At 42.2% G+C, this 16,761-nt stretch overlaps 1 protein-coding gene across 2 annotated transcripts; it reads right to left on the bottom strand.

The window, feature by feature from the left end:
- Window positions 1-803: 803 nt before the first annotated feature.
- Window positions 804-14,352, bottom strand: grm6b (glutamate receptor, metabotropic 6b). Of its 2 annotated transcripts, none has more exons than XM_073468480.1 (10): window positions 13,816-14,352; window positions 8,891-9,122; window positions 7,624-7,759; window positions 7,317-7,471; window positions 6,868-7,008; window positions 6,548-6,748; window positions 5,676-5,815; window positions 3,665-4,288; window positions 3,280-3,591; window positions 804-1,043 (listed from the first exon to the last, which is right to left on the bottom strand). In XM_073468480.1, exons 1-10 carry the CDS (start codon window positions 14,350-14,352, stop codon window positions 804-806), a joined length of 2,718 nt encoding a protein of 905 aa, XP_073324581.1. The 2 variants fall into 2 exon arrangements, with proteins under 2 accessions (XP_073324581.1, XP_073324583.1); XM_073468482.1 differs by having other exon boundaries at window positions 8,906-9,122.
- Between the last annotated feature and the right edge of the window lie 2,409 nt (window positions 14,353-16,761).

The following is a 16,761-nucleotide window of genomic DNA, read 5'->3' as shown; positions in this document are numbered from 1 at the left end:
AATCACTTGTATCCTGTCTGCACTCACCATTTTACAGTTTCCACCATGAAAACCCAGCTTGTACCATGAAAGCTGCATACGTGACACTAATTTAATAAACTGTTTCATTGCTTTGTTGCATTAGTGACTGGACATTGAATGATTCTCCTGTGAGTGATTCTAGTTAAGTGATTAATCAAACCTTTCTCAGGGGAGTTTATCAGAAATAGTAACAGGACATGGTGGTGCGTCTTTAAAAGCAAGTTCCTTCCACTGCAATCAGAAGAAAGAGTCGTGGCACCTCATACAAACGATATTTCAAAAACATTCATGTACACATACAACACAATCCATGCAGTGCTTTTGGAGACAGGAAACTCTAACGTTTCATTGGCCCCATGAGATTCCACATAGATGTACATCTTCCTGTAGGGCAAAGGTCGCTGTTCAAGCTTCAAAACATTTTTTCTATTTTTTTTATCCTAAACAGCATTTCCCAGGGAAAGTTAAAACTAACAATACTTCCTTGTCAAGTTGAGGTGTATATATGGAAGTTGTTACCAAAAAAATAAAATAAAACTCTTAAATGTTCTCAGCTCAGAACCCCTCCAGTTCTCAGTTTTAAGGGTGAGCATTTCTGTTTCCTTCTGTGCTTCATTCCAGGTTTAGTAAAGTTAAAGTTAACTAAATAAGTGTGAGAAGAAACAACATCCAGGAACGTCTTTGCTGGTGTTTCAATCCATAGTTAAAGGGAAGAAAAGAACAATTCAGCCAAAACTACAGAAAACGCTGATTTTTCACTGATCAGCCCAGCTTCATGTGTCTCACTGTGATCTGTCCGGCTCGATCTTGGACTCTCCGTTCTGTTTGTCGTTGGACTTCTGGGACAGGTGCGTGGACACGGTGGCCGCCTGCACCACAGCTTTGAAGCTACGCTTTCTCTTCTGGACGTTCTGCTCCGGGTGGAAGATGATGACGTAGACCTTGGGGATGTAGAGCATGCCCAGGGACACGGTGGCGCTCAGGCTCATGGACACTGTCAGGGTGGTGGTCTGGATGAACATCTGCAAACGGATGGACACGGTGAATTATCGATTCAATTCTGCTCATTTCTCAGAATTCTGCGAGCATCCATCAGTGTGCAGTTAATAATTGATTACACTGGTTTGAGAAAATACCCTATATATCATCTGGTAGGTTGTCACAAAGCAGTCTTTACAATTTTCATCTCAAAGCACAGTAGGCAGTGTTTTTCCCCTGATGAATGATTTATGACCTGTGTATGTAGGCAGGAAAGAAGACTCTATTTCTGGGCTTTGACCACCTCTCCTCCTCACTGTTCCTCCTCACTGTTCCTCCTCTTCTTGCAAATACAACAGTAATAATGAGAGGGGACTTCTCCTGAGATCCGCCTCCAATAAATTATGAACTCATTATTCACAGCTCATAAATAAATCACGACACATGTGCCATAAATAAGATATATTTGTGCCATAAATAAGTCATAAATTGTACACTATCCTCAGCGGCAGCACATCCTGATATCTCACAGGCGGATGTTCATACAGTAGAGTTTCTTTTATCATCCCTGTCAAGCTTTTTATCGGCTCCTCTCAGTGGCCGCTCCATCTCTAAAAAGGAGCTGTGGTGATTTATGAGCACAGAGTGGATTGTATTCATGTGCTTGGCCCCCGGCGAGCAGAGAGACCGGCGCAGGAGCACTGCCTGGTTCATCCATATGTAAATACAGACGTCAAGCAGGTAAATCAGCTCCTCCCACACGTGGTCCCACACATGACGAGAGGATAACAGCCACCATTTCAACGGGCCAGACAAAAGTTACTGTCTATATTTAGCTCTTTTTCTAAGTGATGATTAATTGAATGGGATGGCTGAATTGGTCGACGACGGGTCCCCACCGTCCCTCGGCTCATCTGACCTCTTTCCTTTTTCCCTCCCTCACTTTTCTTAATTCACTTCATTTCCATTCGGAGGAGGTGAAAAGACTTTGAAAGCACCTCGGGCTTTAATTGTTTCAGCCTGACTGATTCATAATACTGCTCTCTATTAGTCAAAGCCAATCTCTGTTTTTCAAATATTCCCCCAACAGTCTCGTACTTTGTGGCGGCAGAGAGAGCCCACAAGCTAAATGAAAGTCTCAGTACAGTGGAGGCAGGATGTCCTCCGAGTACGGCAGGAAGCAAATGCGATATGACAGGCAACAAACTCAGATTTCACTTAGAACATCTGAGGGAATCATTTACTCTATTACTGTTAGCGCGAGTTATTGTGTATTGCATAATGTTGATTCACCAGATGACTTAAAATGCTCCCATTAGTATAAAGGGTCTACAGTAAAGAGCCTCAAATGACTGTTAAGAAATTAATGTACTGATGCTCATATGATATTTGATTCTATTACAAAACTACACTGTTCAAAATAATCCATCAGCCTGTGAATTGATAGATTATAAAGGAATCATATAATTGTTTTTATGAGGGGGGGGGAATAGATCTTTTTTACTATTTCCTTACAATTTATAGAAAAATTGGAAATTGGGCAAATAATCTGCAATATCACATTAAAAATACTCTTACAAGTAAAGGTCCTGCATTCAGGATTTTACAGAAATAGATGTACAAAAATGTTAAGAGGCAAAGTATAAAGTATTGAAAGTAAGTCATTTTTATGTGGCAAAGTGTCCCCTGTAAGAGTATCTTATTATTGAATCATTATTTCTGATGTGTTAAAGCTCCTGCAAGTGCTATATTTCTATTAAAATAAGTCTTAGATTGCTTTATTTTCCAACAGTTATCACTGTTACAGAGTGTTTGGTCAGTAATCCATGTCCTTCCTCCCACCACTCATACAGTGAAAGTGAAACAAGAAGATTCTGGTATCCCTGCCCACTTTATCCAATCAAGACAGAGAACTCCATAAAGAGGCGGTCCTGTCATCTCAGGGTAAACGCAGAGAGCAGGATCCTCCTGTTCTGGTACCGACACCAACGATGGCGGAACAGGGAAAGCCATCAATTCCAGCGCTCCAAGTGACGGCTTACACACACAGGCCAAGTGAGGGAAAACGCTTGAAGAAAAGAAAGAGGCGCGGAGATGCCTTGGAAAAGAAAGTAGTTGTGCATGTGTGGTGACACAGAGGAGGAAGGGGATCGCTAACGTTTACAGCAGCTTTAATATGTAAGCTGAATTTAAATGATTTAGCTGGCTGGAGCTAGTTTTAACAAGCTTACAGTAGTGCTCAGCGATCAGTCATTCCTATAGAAATGTTACAATTCCCACCTTCTCTGTAGACTGCGCTGTACCAAAGAAGATGGGTACAAAGGCCAGCCAGACGATGCAGGTGGTGTACATGGTGAAGCCGATGGGTTTGGCCTCGTTGAAGGTCTCAGGGACTCCTCTGCTCTTGATGGCGTACACAGTGCAGGTGATCATCAGGACGATACTGTAGCTCAGACACAGCATCAGGGACAGGTCAGACATGTCACACTTGAGGACTCCACGGGCGAACTCTGGGTTCGGGGGCTTCTGCTCCTCGTAGTCGATGATGGTGTGAGGGGGCATCACGCCAAACCAGATGAACACAGCGAGTACCTGCAGTTAGAGTTAGTTAGAGTGCTACAAAGGATGTAGGTGATGCGTGTGAGGAAGAAACATACATGCGTACCTGCACTGAGATGAGTATGAAGGTGATGATCAGTTGAGAGGTGGGACTGATGAATTTCGGGGGCGTGACTGACTTCTTGCCCTGTTCGAAGATGCGGTAGATCCGGTTGGTCTTGGTGAGCATGGCAGAGTAGCTGATGCACATGCCGAGTCCCAGCAGCAGCCTGCGGAAGGCGCACACGGCTATGCTCGGCTCGGCTATCATGAGGAAGGTAATGAGGTAGATGAGGAAGATGCCGGTCAGCAACACATAGCTGAGCTCTCTGCCGGAGGCCCGAACGATGGGCGTGTCATTGAAGCGGATGAAGGTGGCGATGACTCCGGTGGTGGCCAGGATGCCCAGGATGGCAAGGAAGACAGGGATGATGGCCCAGGGAGAGCTCCACTCCAGCTTGATGATGGGTGTGGGCCGGCAGCCTGTGCGGTTCTTTAAGGGCCTCATGTCGAAGGGGCACATATCGCAGGAGAACTCATCCAGCAGGTACTGGTAGCCATCGCAGAGCTCGCAGTGCCAGCAGCAGGGAACGCCCTTCACCATCTTTTTCCTCTCTCCAGATTCGCAGGGGAAACTGCACACCGACTCTGGGACCTTATGGTCACCACCTGACCACTGCATCTCCTCTTGCTAGGGTGTACAAACACACAAGGAAGGTCTTACTTTATTTGAAATACAGCGAGCTCTGGCTAAGAATTTGTAAAATTCTGAGAACTGCTGCTGTTAAAGTGGACACACGGTTCAGATTAAGCTAAACTTAAACCATGAATTGGTCACCCACGTCTAATTTCAGAATCAGGCCAAATTTCTGCTAGCTTGGTTGTCATTTCATGGGCAGTTTGAGGGGGTCATGACATCTGACTCATTGTCTGAACGATCAACGATCCGGCTCTTGGATATCACTCAGATTTACGGCAGGTCAGAAATTTTGGTCAGCTAAATTGAAGTTGGAGCAGTGCCATGGTCCGAATTTCAACATGGCTGATGTCAAAAGATCCATTTTAAACAGTAGTGGTTGTTTTAAGGCTATTGAAGCGGTATAAGCTAAGCTAAGCAAAGTTAACTGGCTGCTGGCGCTAACTACACAGTTAGCATACAGACATGAGAGTGGTATTAATCTTCTTAAAGTGTCAGGTAGAAGTTCAAGTTCAAGTTGTACTTATATTGGAATGTTAACCAGCTCGTCTTCCCCGGCTAAAGATAAACCACAACTTAAGAGAAGAAGGAACCTGACACATACAAATTCATTGGGAGTAGTTCGACATTTTGGTAAAGTTTGCTTACTTTCTTTCTTACCGAGAGTCATCTGAAAGGATCAATACCACTGTCATGTAGCAAGAACCAGCAGCTGGTTAGCTTAGCTTAGCATAAAGACTGGAAGCAAGGAAACCGCTAGCTTATTAGTTCCAGGAAGTTACTGCACCTGGCCAGGAAATAGTCCGAAACATAACCCTCCATAAAACCCCAACATGACATTTTTACACTTCAACAAACAAGATAATGGAACTTTATGATCTTTGGATGGAGTTGCTAGCTGTTTACCTCAGTTTCCTGTCTTAATGCTAAGCTAAGCTAAGCTAACTAGCTGCTGGCTCTAGCTACATAGTATAAAGACATGAGAGTGGTGTCAATCTTCTTAAAATGTCAGGAAGAAGCTGAAGTTGTATTTTTATTGAAACTGTTAATGGATTAAAGCAACAGGGGCTCCATGTTTACCAGCTCGTGTTCTATGATCTAAGAGAAGAAGGAACCTGACACATGAATTAATTGGGAACAGTTTGACATTTTCAGCTGAGAAGACTAAGACCACTGTCATGCTCATATACTAATTATGTAGCTAGAGCTAGAGCTGGAGTTGCTAGCTGTTTTCCCCAGTTTCCAGTCTTTATGCTAGGCTAAGCTAACTGGCTGCTTGCTCTAGCTACATAAATAGCCCACAGACATGAAAGTGGTATCAATCTTCTCAAAATGTCAAACTGTTAGCAGAAGTAGCAGAAGTTTAAAAAAAAATATTTACATTGATTCGGAGGTGGTTCGTCCACTGGCCAATATGCCTGTAGCCAGGGTTGCTGACATTGGACAGTTGGTACTGGAAGATGTCGTAACGACCGGGAGCGTCTCCGTTCTCGTTGAACATCACTCCTGTTCCTGCGCTGCCTGTTTGATGGAAACAGAGTTTTAATGTGTTGTGTGCTATCAAAACAGCAAAGTGAGTCAGAGGGGATGAAGCATTCAAAGTCTGTAAGCTGGAGTCATGCGCCCCCATTTCATGATGGCGAAAACACCCACACACGTCGAATGCAGCTCGTGTTTGCTTTCTTCAGTCTTGTGCAGTCATGTGGAAGCTCAGCGCAGGATGCTCTTTAGTGAAGGCTCTCCTCCACACGTACAGTCTTTCAGTGCACTCTGCTCTGTTGCCCTAACGTGATTGAATGTTCCTCTCAGGTCCCTGCAGGCGCTCATTCAGAAAATCTTCCATACAAGCCAAGGTCATCCAGCAAGAAGAGAGCAGTAAATAGGATGCTTTCACAAAACACTTTTTTTCTCTTTTTCCAAACTGTGATTTTTTTTTTTTTTATGAAAGATGAGGATGAAAAGGGGGCGCGCTGTGTAAAGGGAAGAGCGAGGAGGCCGCCCTAGGGAGGGGACGTGCTTTGAAGAAATGTGCTGTGCTCTGTAGCTAGGTACATTAGCAGGAACATCTCAAGGCTTCAACCTGACCTCCCTTCTTCTGTTTTCTTTTCAGATATGCTTCTTTTCAAACCTTCTGCAGTGATGGAGAGCAGCAGCTGTTATGCCAGCATAAGTCCCTCATATTTCTTGAATCTAAATCATCACAGATTGCATATGAAAGAAAATAAGAACACAGATTGAAAGTCTAAAGCTCACCGTTGAAGTTGACAGAGCGAATGTATTGGAGGAGCATCCGTCCTTCCACAGGGTCCATCTTCTCGCAGACACCCATGTAGCCAGGACACAGGTCCAGATGCATGCTGTGTAACGCGTGGGCCATGGCGTACACAGCGTCAATCACAAACTGCACCTTACCTTCCTGTTCGTACTGAGAGTCTTGGTTGATTCTTTCCTCACCTGACAGACAACAAAAGTGTCAAAAGCGGCGATGATGCAACAACAAGCGGCTCACAAACACAACTCTGAAAACTGTATTTTCAAGGACTCTCCTGGACGTTAAACTGCAGCCTGCTCACCTGTACATTTTCTTCTACCGGCTTCGTACTTTATGCCAGGGCGGGTTAGTTTGCATTTGAAGTCGTCCTCCCAGAATTCTGCAAACCAGATGTTTCTTCTGTTGTTCTCCAGAGATCGTGAAGAGAAGTATTGGTCGAACCCTGAATCACAAAGCAGACTTTGTTTCATTTCATGAAAATGTCATGTGCTAAGATTGATACGAGCATATAATCACACTGTGCTAAAATCAGCAAAAAAATCTAATTTTTCCACGATAAAATATGGCTATGGCTCGATTAAATCTATATTAAGTGACAGGATAGAAGTATCACGAGCAGACTTATCAAACATCATTCATTTCCTTTATTTGTGTCTTGGTATTAGACTCATCAATCATTGTGTCACAGGCTAGATGCTCACACTACATCCAGTTGGTTATAATTAAATGTAATATTTTGATATGCCCTACCATCAATCGAGGCTCTTTTGGGCAGGATGGTGACAGCGCCCTCGGCCACATCCTCTTGGTCTTGAATGGGGGAGCTTTTGGCCCCCCAGCTGTCGGAGCCGACAAACAGGAAGTGGCCTGTCAGGTTGGCGCTTTTGGCAGCCTGCAACACCCGTCTGAAAGAGGACAGATTTTACTGCCTACTTTAGTCCTCTGCTTCTGGCCGCTTATCTTACAGAAGACTTGACAAATATAATACAGTATTTTTGTGCACATTTTATCATCTGGCTCCTCTCTCAAACATGGCGTGCAGCAGAGCTTGACTCACTTGATGTCATCCTCGTTGGCAAAGATGATGACCCCGCGAGCATTAGAGGTCTCCATTAGTCTCTTGATGATCTTATCAAACTCCCCTGGTCTGGGCTCTCTGGGAATCTTTATGGACTGTCCGATACACAACCCCCCTGTGTCAGAGACATTGGAGATATAATACTTAAAATAATCAATATCATAGCTGAAGCCTCACAAAGTGTGTTATAGATTAAAGGATAAATGGTGATATTCTGAATTTCATCTAGCAAAATACCTTCAAAGCTAATGGCCTGACCAGCCTTATGGTTAGCACACTAACAGGCTAATTCAAGGTGGTTTTGTGAACGTGATATTTCCTTACTATAACCATTGTGAGTGTGTTAGCCTGCAGTCATTAGCATTTAGCTCATAGCACCCCTGTGCTAAGTAGGTCTCGAGCTGTTAGCATAGCTGTAGATTGTTTTCTAGGTAACAAGCATCAGATGAATCCAATATTGAAACAAAGAAACATGTTTAAATGACTAAATAATTCTCTGAACAAGGATTAATAAATTACTACATTGAGTTTGCAGCCAAGCTAGCAGCTTTAAGACTTGTGCTATCGTTAGCATGTTAAAGTTAAAGTTCTTAATCGATAAGACGACTGAATTTTCATTTTTGGTAAATGTTTCCTTTAATACGCTCACAATAACAATGCTAACATGCTTCTGTTAAACAGGTATGTAATGTTAGCTTAGTATGATAGCATGCTAACATTTAGCACTGATAAGCACTGAGGAAAGTAGGCCTACAGCTGAAGCTGAATGCAATTCTGATGGAAACGTGGATTTCTGTAGCAAATTTCATGGCAGTCATTTGTAGTTATCAAGACATTACACTCAAAACTACAAATGGCGACCTCATGGTGGCACTAGGGGAAAAGATGCATCCTCTGGGGACCATGAACGTTCATCCAAAGTGGCAAATCCAATAATTGTTGTGATATTTCAGTTAGGACTAAAGTGGCGGACCAACTGCACTGCTAGTATGCTCATAGAGCTGTCCAGGGTTGGCAAATATTGAAGTGCAGTACGTGTATGAGTTCTGACAATATAAAACCTGAACTCAAGTAACATCATTTGAGCTTTTCAACCCATTTGAAGTGATGACTTCTGTTTGCCCTGTTTCGTCTTGCGTATTAAAGGATTTTTGTTTCCACTTTTAGCCCTTTTAATGAGCGAGAACAACGCGGCTTGATAAATGAGTAATCCCTTTTTGTGACAGCAGTGAATTCACATTTATACAGCCAGACACTCGACCTGCTTCTCTGGATATCTGGAGGAAGGCGTCGACCCCGCTCTCTCCGTAATTGCCCTCGGAGGCTATCGTGGAGACGTAGTTCCAGCCCATGGCTTTAACTATGTCCACCATGGCCTGGGCCTGGTAGGAGTCAGGAGGCACCACACGGGAGAAGAACTCGTAGCGGCTGTTGTCACTCAGCTCCGGGGCAGTGGAGGCATAGCTGATCTGAGGGATCTGAGACACACGGGATGGGTCAGTGGTTACAAAAGGGTCAGGTCGAGTGGAAGACATGAGCAGCGCTGATTATTAGGCCAATATATGAGAAGGTAAAAAGAATGACTAAATAAAGCAGCGAACCATGTCAGAGGATGATGCACCACTTACTCACAGACCAAAACCTTAACAGGGTCTAAATGGAACTCTTCCACATTAATACTGATGTGTTGTAGCGCATTAAAATCCCAAAATTGGACTATCATAGAGAGCGTTCATCTCTTGAACAGCCTGTGTTCTCAATAATTCTCAGAACATCACAGTGCGATCTGCCTGGAGCTGGTCTGTACTGAGAGTATAACGTCACAGTGAAATACAGATGGTTGGAAACACAGCTGTAAAAGCATTTGTTTGGAAAAAAAAATGGATGAGAAGATTAATTTACTGGTGTGCTAGTTCTTTAATGACACAGTTTATGTCGACAGTATCAACCCTGACCCTGCTAATGCCGGTCGCCCAGGGTGGCTTAGCGTTGGGCCCTCTGGAGGGGACGAGGAGAGAAAGGTAGACACAAGGGGTAGTGAAGGGAGAAGGAGAGGAGCGAGAGAACCATTTCACAGATTATCTGGAAGGATTATAGGGGTTTTAGTCAAATTACGTTAAGCACAGAGGGAGAGACAGAGATCAGGAGACTAGAAAAAGGCTAGCATTCCTCAGCTGTAAGCCATACAATATATTTAATTCTGATGGCCACATGCAGCTTCAGTTCGCTGCTTTGCGTGGACCTCGTCAGGCTCGAGTTTACTGGTCAGCCTCGATGTAACGGACCGCATCCTCAACCAGGGGAGGATGTGGTCTCCCACCCCCCCAAAAAAAGGTTCTTCCGTCACTTTTTTTGACAAGTCCGATGAGTGACATGCGACAGCAGTGTCCGGAGGAGTCTGTCAGTGTCAGCGAGGTGATTCAACTGTTTGCATACAAATTTGTAACGAACAAGAAAACACATAATCCTCTCCAAATTAATCCCACAGAAGCATCTGCACCAATTGACTTTGTAAAATCAATGAGCCGTATCAGTTACACAAGGATCCTCTTACAGCCCGGCACAGCTGAAATCTTTCTCACGATCACTTAATGATTGAAACTGACAAAGTTATTTCAGGATCCAAGATAAGGAAATATGATTGAGGCTTAGTCATGACGAAGTGTGTGTAAGTCCAAGATGTGATGACAAGCGTGTATTTATGTTACATTTACTTTTATGATTGGCAAGACTGGAGTGGTCCAGTGTTCATCTAAAGCATAACATGTGCCCTGAAAGGAAATAGACGGGTTTCATTTGTTTTTTTCTTTTGTACTGATTCAATTATTATCACTTTGTAACAGAGTTGAGGGGTTAAGTTTGAGAAAATTAACTTTAACTGCGCAGTCTGTCAGATTATGTACTGTGTATTGAAATAGTCCTGCACAAGCAATCAACATTAATCAAAATTTAATTGAAATTGCAATAATATAATGTAGCAATATTCAAACTGCAGAAGCTGTAATTTTTTAGCAGCATAATGAAGTACTGTAGTTGTAGGTGTAAGTGTCCTGGTCCACAAATCTTCTTCTCCAGATGTGAGGAAACATGTGACCCCAACAAAATGTCACATCATCAAGAATTTAACTGCTTTTTTCGGTGTAAATGAAAATTGTAATGCAAAAATGATGATTCCCACTAATCGTGAATCATATCACGGTCATAATATCTGTCCTAAAGATCGCAATGTAATTTATTTTCACTATAAATTCAGCCATTATGACAGACAAATCACATTTTTATACATATGTCTACAAATTTGATTAACTATTATATTTTGAAGTTGTTTTATAAAATTATTATTATTAATATTATTATTATTATTATTATTATTATTATAAATGAAAATTTTCAAATCACTCATTTTGTCCGATCAGATATTCAGTTTGCGGTGATGTAAAAAAGAGAAAATCAGCAAATTAAATGCTTTAATAATAATAATCTGTTGATCGACTGATGAACATTTCAGCACTAAATGGCCATTTCTTAAAGGTTTGAGTGAATCTACTGTATATCCTGTTATTTAACATGCTGAACTGATGTGATACATATGATATTTATTTCATCATCTGCCGTTGAGTTAAACTTCTGATTAAATATTATGACTCAAACCTGCTGTAGCCAACATGACTACAGCACGTGTGGTAGAAGCTGAAGCATCCCTTGCTTCGGCTTAGAGCAGATGTTCAATGTATAGCGAGCATCAGCGGAGAAGTATCCGCGGTCCGGAGAGCAGCACATATGGACGGTAGGAGGAGACACACCATTTAGCTAAATCTACTCCACACCGTCCAGGCTATAAGTTGCAGTTATCCTAGAACCAATGTCATCCCGCTGCCCTGATGCTCTATTTTCAGCCCAGGGTCCTGAGCTGCTGAGAGGGGCTTAGCGGAGGTTGGGATCTATAATTCTGTAGTTAACATCTGCCCTGTATGCAAGCAGCCCCTCCTTGACTCTCAACTCAGCATCCTCACTCTGAAGACCACTGCAGCAAGAAGCATCCAAGCACATATCTCATTTTTCATGAAAAACTAATTTGGCCAATTTGACCCCAGTCTAGTGTTTATTTTTAGATTCTCCATTTCTGGCAGACGATGTCGGTAAGTCGATGTGAACATGGCATCATGTGGGATTTACACAGATTCAGTGTCCCATCATCGCTATAAGCAGTGTAATCAATTATCAAAGGTCAATCATCTGTTATAAAAAACACTGTGCTCTACAGTGAACACATCACACGGATTAGCCCGCCGAGGCCGACCATGACAATGGATTCAAAATCCTGTGGAGTGTACCAACCATAGCACAGAAACTCATTGATACATTGTTTTAAATGACTTGCTTCACAATCATATCAGGTTGACTATGAGCTGAACATGTCTGTCCTGCAGCAATAAAGTGAAATATGCAATATTATCAGTCTACGGATCCAGTGAGATGATGTTATTAAATGTGAGGAGTACTTAGTAATTAGGTTTCACATCATCAAAGAGTGGACTTCAAATTAATGAGACCTTTGTGTGCAGCAGTGCATCTCAACTAGATCAGCAGTGAGCTAATTGAACAGTACAAACATGAACATGAAGTGAGTTCAGTGAAGTAGAAGATTCAACTTCAGAAAGTTTCAGTCGTAGGTACCTTTGTTTGTGTGCGACACATCAGGAGTTCTCTTTCTGAGCACGGCTGGTCGCAGATATCACTAAAAGATATTCAAAACTAAAGACGCAAGCTATCAGAGATGTACCTGATAGTTGTACACTTTTTTGGCCAACTCTCTAATTGTTAAAAAACCTTCAAATGAAAGGATCCAGAATATGTGCTGTATATATATTTTAATATTCATGGCATTTATGCTTTTATTTTGATAGTACGACAGAATCAACAGACAGGAAACACTTTTGGCTTCTGGTTGGAATCAAACTGGTGAGGTTATGAGGCGCACGTCCCAAACTCGCCAAGGATCCCATAATTCAAAGAAGAAAACAAAAATAAGTCAAATAAAAGATAAAATAAGCGTAATTTGGTGTGACTTTTTTAAATCTTCCCATCCCTTTAAAGGCACAGTATGTCATTTTTTTTCCACAAGGGGTCTCTCATTCAAAACAATGAAAGCAACAGATGTAGTTTAATGGAGTTTTAAGGTAGCGTGGGGTCTTGGCAGGTGTTGTGTTGATTGTTAGAAAAGCACCATTGCCAATAAAAATCTATCTACATGACCCAGGCGGAAGTGTTCACAGACGAGGTAATGTATTAGAGTTCTTTTAACGTTACATTTAGTCGTGATCGTCAACATCCTTGAAAACCATTTTAAGCACTGACATTACATAAACACCTCGGGGCGTCACGCGTGTTTTTGTAGCAGCTCTTAAAATTTTTTTAAACACCAGGCTGCGTAAATGGAGATAATTGTGAACCTTAACTTTTAATACTTCCTCACTCTCTGACATATCATCTGATGACCAAATGAAAAGCACCGTTACTGTGAATAAAACTAGAATGACACTCAGTAGAGCGCATACCTCTGCCAATGCCGAAACAGTCGTCGAGTTGTACTCACTCATAGATAGCAGCCACCTAAATATGATGAAATCTGCTTTTTTCCTTCAAGATTCATGCATTTTCCCCTGAGATATGCTGAAAAACTCTCAACGTTTAAAAAAGTTAGAAAACATTCCTGCTTCTGGCCCTTTATCCGGATCTGCACCAAAAGTTTATGGGGTATATCCTGGGTCGACACACATCCTTCATCTAAATTTCATGGTAATCTGTTCTGTTTTTGTGTAATCCTGCTGACAAACCAACCATGAAACAGACATGGGTGAGAACGTGACCTCCTCTGTGGATGTAATGAGGTATTTCTCTGGGTTTGAACATTGTTAGAAACATTTAGATAATGGAAGTATACAACTCAGCAAAATAAATTAAAAAGTTGTGATCATTTTTAGACATTTTAATGCAGAAGATGTTCCATATTATATCTTTAAACATCTTTGGACCCAAAAGAAGAAAAAATCAGCATGGTTTTCACCTCACCTCATCAGTTTACTTAAGAAAAGAGGAACTGTCCCAAATATTTTTCGCTTTCAGTGTTTGATGAAGAAGTTAGAAGTTGGGAAGTGAAAGAAAACTCACCGCAAACAGCCTGAGCACATTGGCCACCATGATGGACACGGAGCTGCCAGACGCCCCGATCACCCCGACCACCCTCTCTGGTTTGGGGATGATGGGAGGCTCTCCGTTTGAGCAGCGCACATCTGAGTTGTCCTTCTGGATAAGGGCCTGGACGAAGGTGAGCGACTGCTCCAGGGCGTAGGTGTCTCTGGAGCAGGTGTCCAGGATCCGGGCACCCAGAGTGATGTTAGGCAGCAGGTCCGGGTCGCTGTTGATCTGGTCCAAGGCGTACATCATGGCCTCCAATCGATGGATCCCCTTCTCTTTCTTGACCTCCCCGCAGGGCACCCCGGCAGGTCCCCGAGAGTGCACAGGGAACAGTCCGCCTAAGGTGATGTCGCCCTCGATTTTGATGGACTGGGGCTGGGTGCCCTGTTGAGCCCACGAGCCCGGGCTGATAGCCACCAGCAGCACCCACATCAGCTGATGCCATGTTTGGTGTCTGGAAGGTGAAGCAGGCCAGCAGCACTGATGGGATGAGCGGGCCTCTGTTGTCATGATGATGAGCAGCAGAGGTACTGACAGCACCAGGCCACTCCCTCTACCTTTGGCACCTGAGGACAGCCAGAGAGGCCTTAAGGTCTGACTATCACCTCATCGTGATGTCACCTACTGCTGCTACATTTTTATGTGAGCCCTTCAGTTTTGAAGCTCGACAAATCAGGTTTTTTCCACAAAATAATGTCACAGTGAAGCTATGATAATGTAAAATATATAGTATGCAATTTTAAAATGTTACAAAATAAAATGAGAAGTTCAGCTCTTCTGTTTTTTTTACCTTTAACATATTCAACACATTACAGTGTAATTTTATACCTGCTAATGGATGTGTATTATTGAAGTGGTAAATGCTAAAATGATACCCGTATCAGGTAACAAAATGTATAGATTTTTAAAGATTTTCCACAAATCTTCGGAATTAAAACACTCTGAAATGAAGCTGTAGTCTACTTTGGTCCATTAAACCCAAACTGACAAAATAACAGAAAAACAAAACAGAAGCCGTGTATACACAGGGAGGAAGCTGAGAAGATTTTAGTCAGCATGCGTGATGACACAGAGTGAATATTGGAGGCTTTTATCATGCAGAGCTGAGAGCCCATGATGGAAAACACTATAAATTTTGCAAAACAGAAAACATCAACTGAGGCTTCACAGCATTTCATGCTCCAGAAGTTGAGGCAGGTTAATTTTATCTATACGCGGATCATCAGAAATCAGCAGTGAACAAAAGATCCAACAGACTTAAATTATTAAGAGTGTAAATATATTTAATGTTTCCAGGCAGAATAGAGAATATTTATTATGGAGTAACTTAAAGGGGCAATATGTAGTTTTGGAGAATAAATTCAAATGTTCATATTTACAATATTAATGAGTTAATAATATTATATATATTAATTTTTTCCATGCCTGAATAAACAAGCTGTTCTCAGAGGAAAATAAGGTCCCAGAACACTGTTTGAAGCTAGAAAGGTGGCAGGGTCCACCACATATAAACACAGTAAAACAGTATGAAATTGTGTTGTCCTTTAAGGTCAACACAAAAACGAAGAAAGTCTGTTTATTCAGTTTGTTTAAGCCTGAAAATCAGTCAATGAAGATTTTTCTCTTCCGATTAAAAATTTCTTCCCAAAAACTACATAGTGCTCCTTTAATTTTATTGAAATCTAAGTATTAAATCCAAATATCTGATATAACATTAAATCTAAACGGAACAACCTGAAAGCTTTCAGACTGATTTTCTTTCAAACAGCAGTGCATACTGAAATTCATGATGCTAAATCTTTTTTTTCCTGTACAGCTCTTGTGAAGTCTGATTTTATGTAAACTCTTTAAAACGTTCTCAAAATCAACAAGACCATCACAAATCTGCATTAATCAAACAACTGTTGCAGACAGTTTCCCTTTTTAAAATACCTTCACAGACGATGCGCAAGTAGGAAAAAACACTTACCTGCCCATTCTTCATTGACCGGTCTTGATTTTCTCCATCACATGAGCTCTTCCAAATAGGCCTCCATCCATGGTCCAAAATGTGATTATCTATCTAGAGGCAAGGCTCTCCTCTCCTCACCAAAAATAAATCCTCTATCATCTCAGACAGCCGCCGTGCACTCTCAAAAATAACCTGGACGCACTGAGAACACAGGGCTGAACAAGAAGTAGTTGTGATACACAAAGAAAAAAAAAAAAAACACTGACTTTTGCTGCTTCAGGCTATAGTATCATGGCAGAATCAGGGAAAAGTGCAGGAAAAGCACAACATTACAGCAGTGAGATTCTACAAATCACTGCCAAATCCCTTAAAAGCTCTCTCTCTTTCTCTCTCTCTCTCTTTTCCCTCTGTGTGCATCTCTGTCCAGGCACTCCCCCCCTCACTCTCTCTCCCTCTCTCTCTCCCTCTCTCTCTGTTGAACTCTCTCCTCGCTCGTTCTCTCGGCGCACTAATGGCCACAGATTGGGATTATCATGCAGGCGTCTGTGAAGAAAGCACGAGGTGGACGAGCCCATTTCTTTTTTTTCATACAGCTGGACCAAATGCTGAACCCTCCCCCCCAGCATGATGGAACTCTGTCACTTTGAGAGATTAGATGAGCAGCAATTTGAATCACACACACACACTAAAATGCCACACACACACACACACACACACACACACACACACACACTCTTCACACACCTGTCAACACTGGCACAATGGTGGAGAATATGAGAGCACAAAATAGGTTCCTGCACCACAGAATGCAGCTGGATTAGATTTATTATTGATTTGAGTCGATGCTCTGGGAAATGCAGCCCCTCGGATCAGTTTGCAGCTCTTCATCTGTCAATTAGATGCTCCGACATAGCATCACTGCTGCCGCCTGCTGTAGCCTGACATTATAGACATCTCAGAGAGTGCAT

This window comes from Pagrus major, chromosome 6 (assembly GCF_040436345.1).
Source record: "Pagrus major chromosome 6, Pma_NU_1.0".
NCBI lineage: Eukaryota > Metazoa > Chordata > Actinopteri > Spariformes > Sparidae > Pagrus > Pagrus major.
Note: the sequence above shows the minus strand (reverse complement) of the source record. Positions and strands in the feature narration are given on the sequence as shown.

Excerpts from the sequence above, each read along its gene's own strand:
- grm6b (XM_073468480.1), bottom strand. The coding sequence starts at position 14,352 with ATGACAACAGAGGCCCGCTCATCCCATCAGTGCTGCTGGCCTGCTTCA. Across the intron at positions 3,592-3,664 it reads TCATACTCATCTCAGTGCAG|GTACTCGCTGTGTTCATCTG; the intron begins GTACGCATGTAT and ends CTCTAACTGCAG. Across the intron at positions 1,044-3,279 it reads CAGCGCAGTCTACAGAGAAG|ATGTTCATCCAGACCACCAC; the intron begins GTGGGAATTGTA and ends ATCCGTTTGCAG.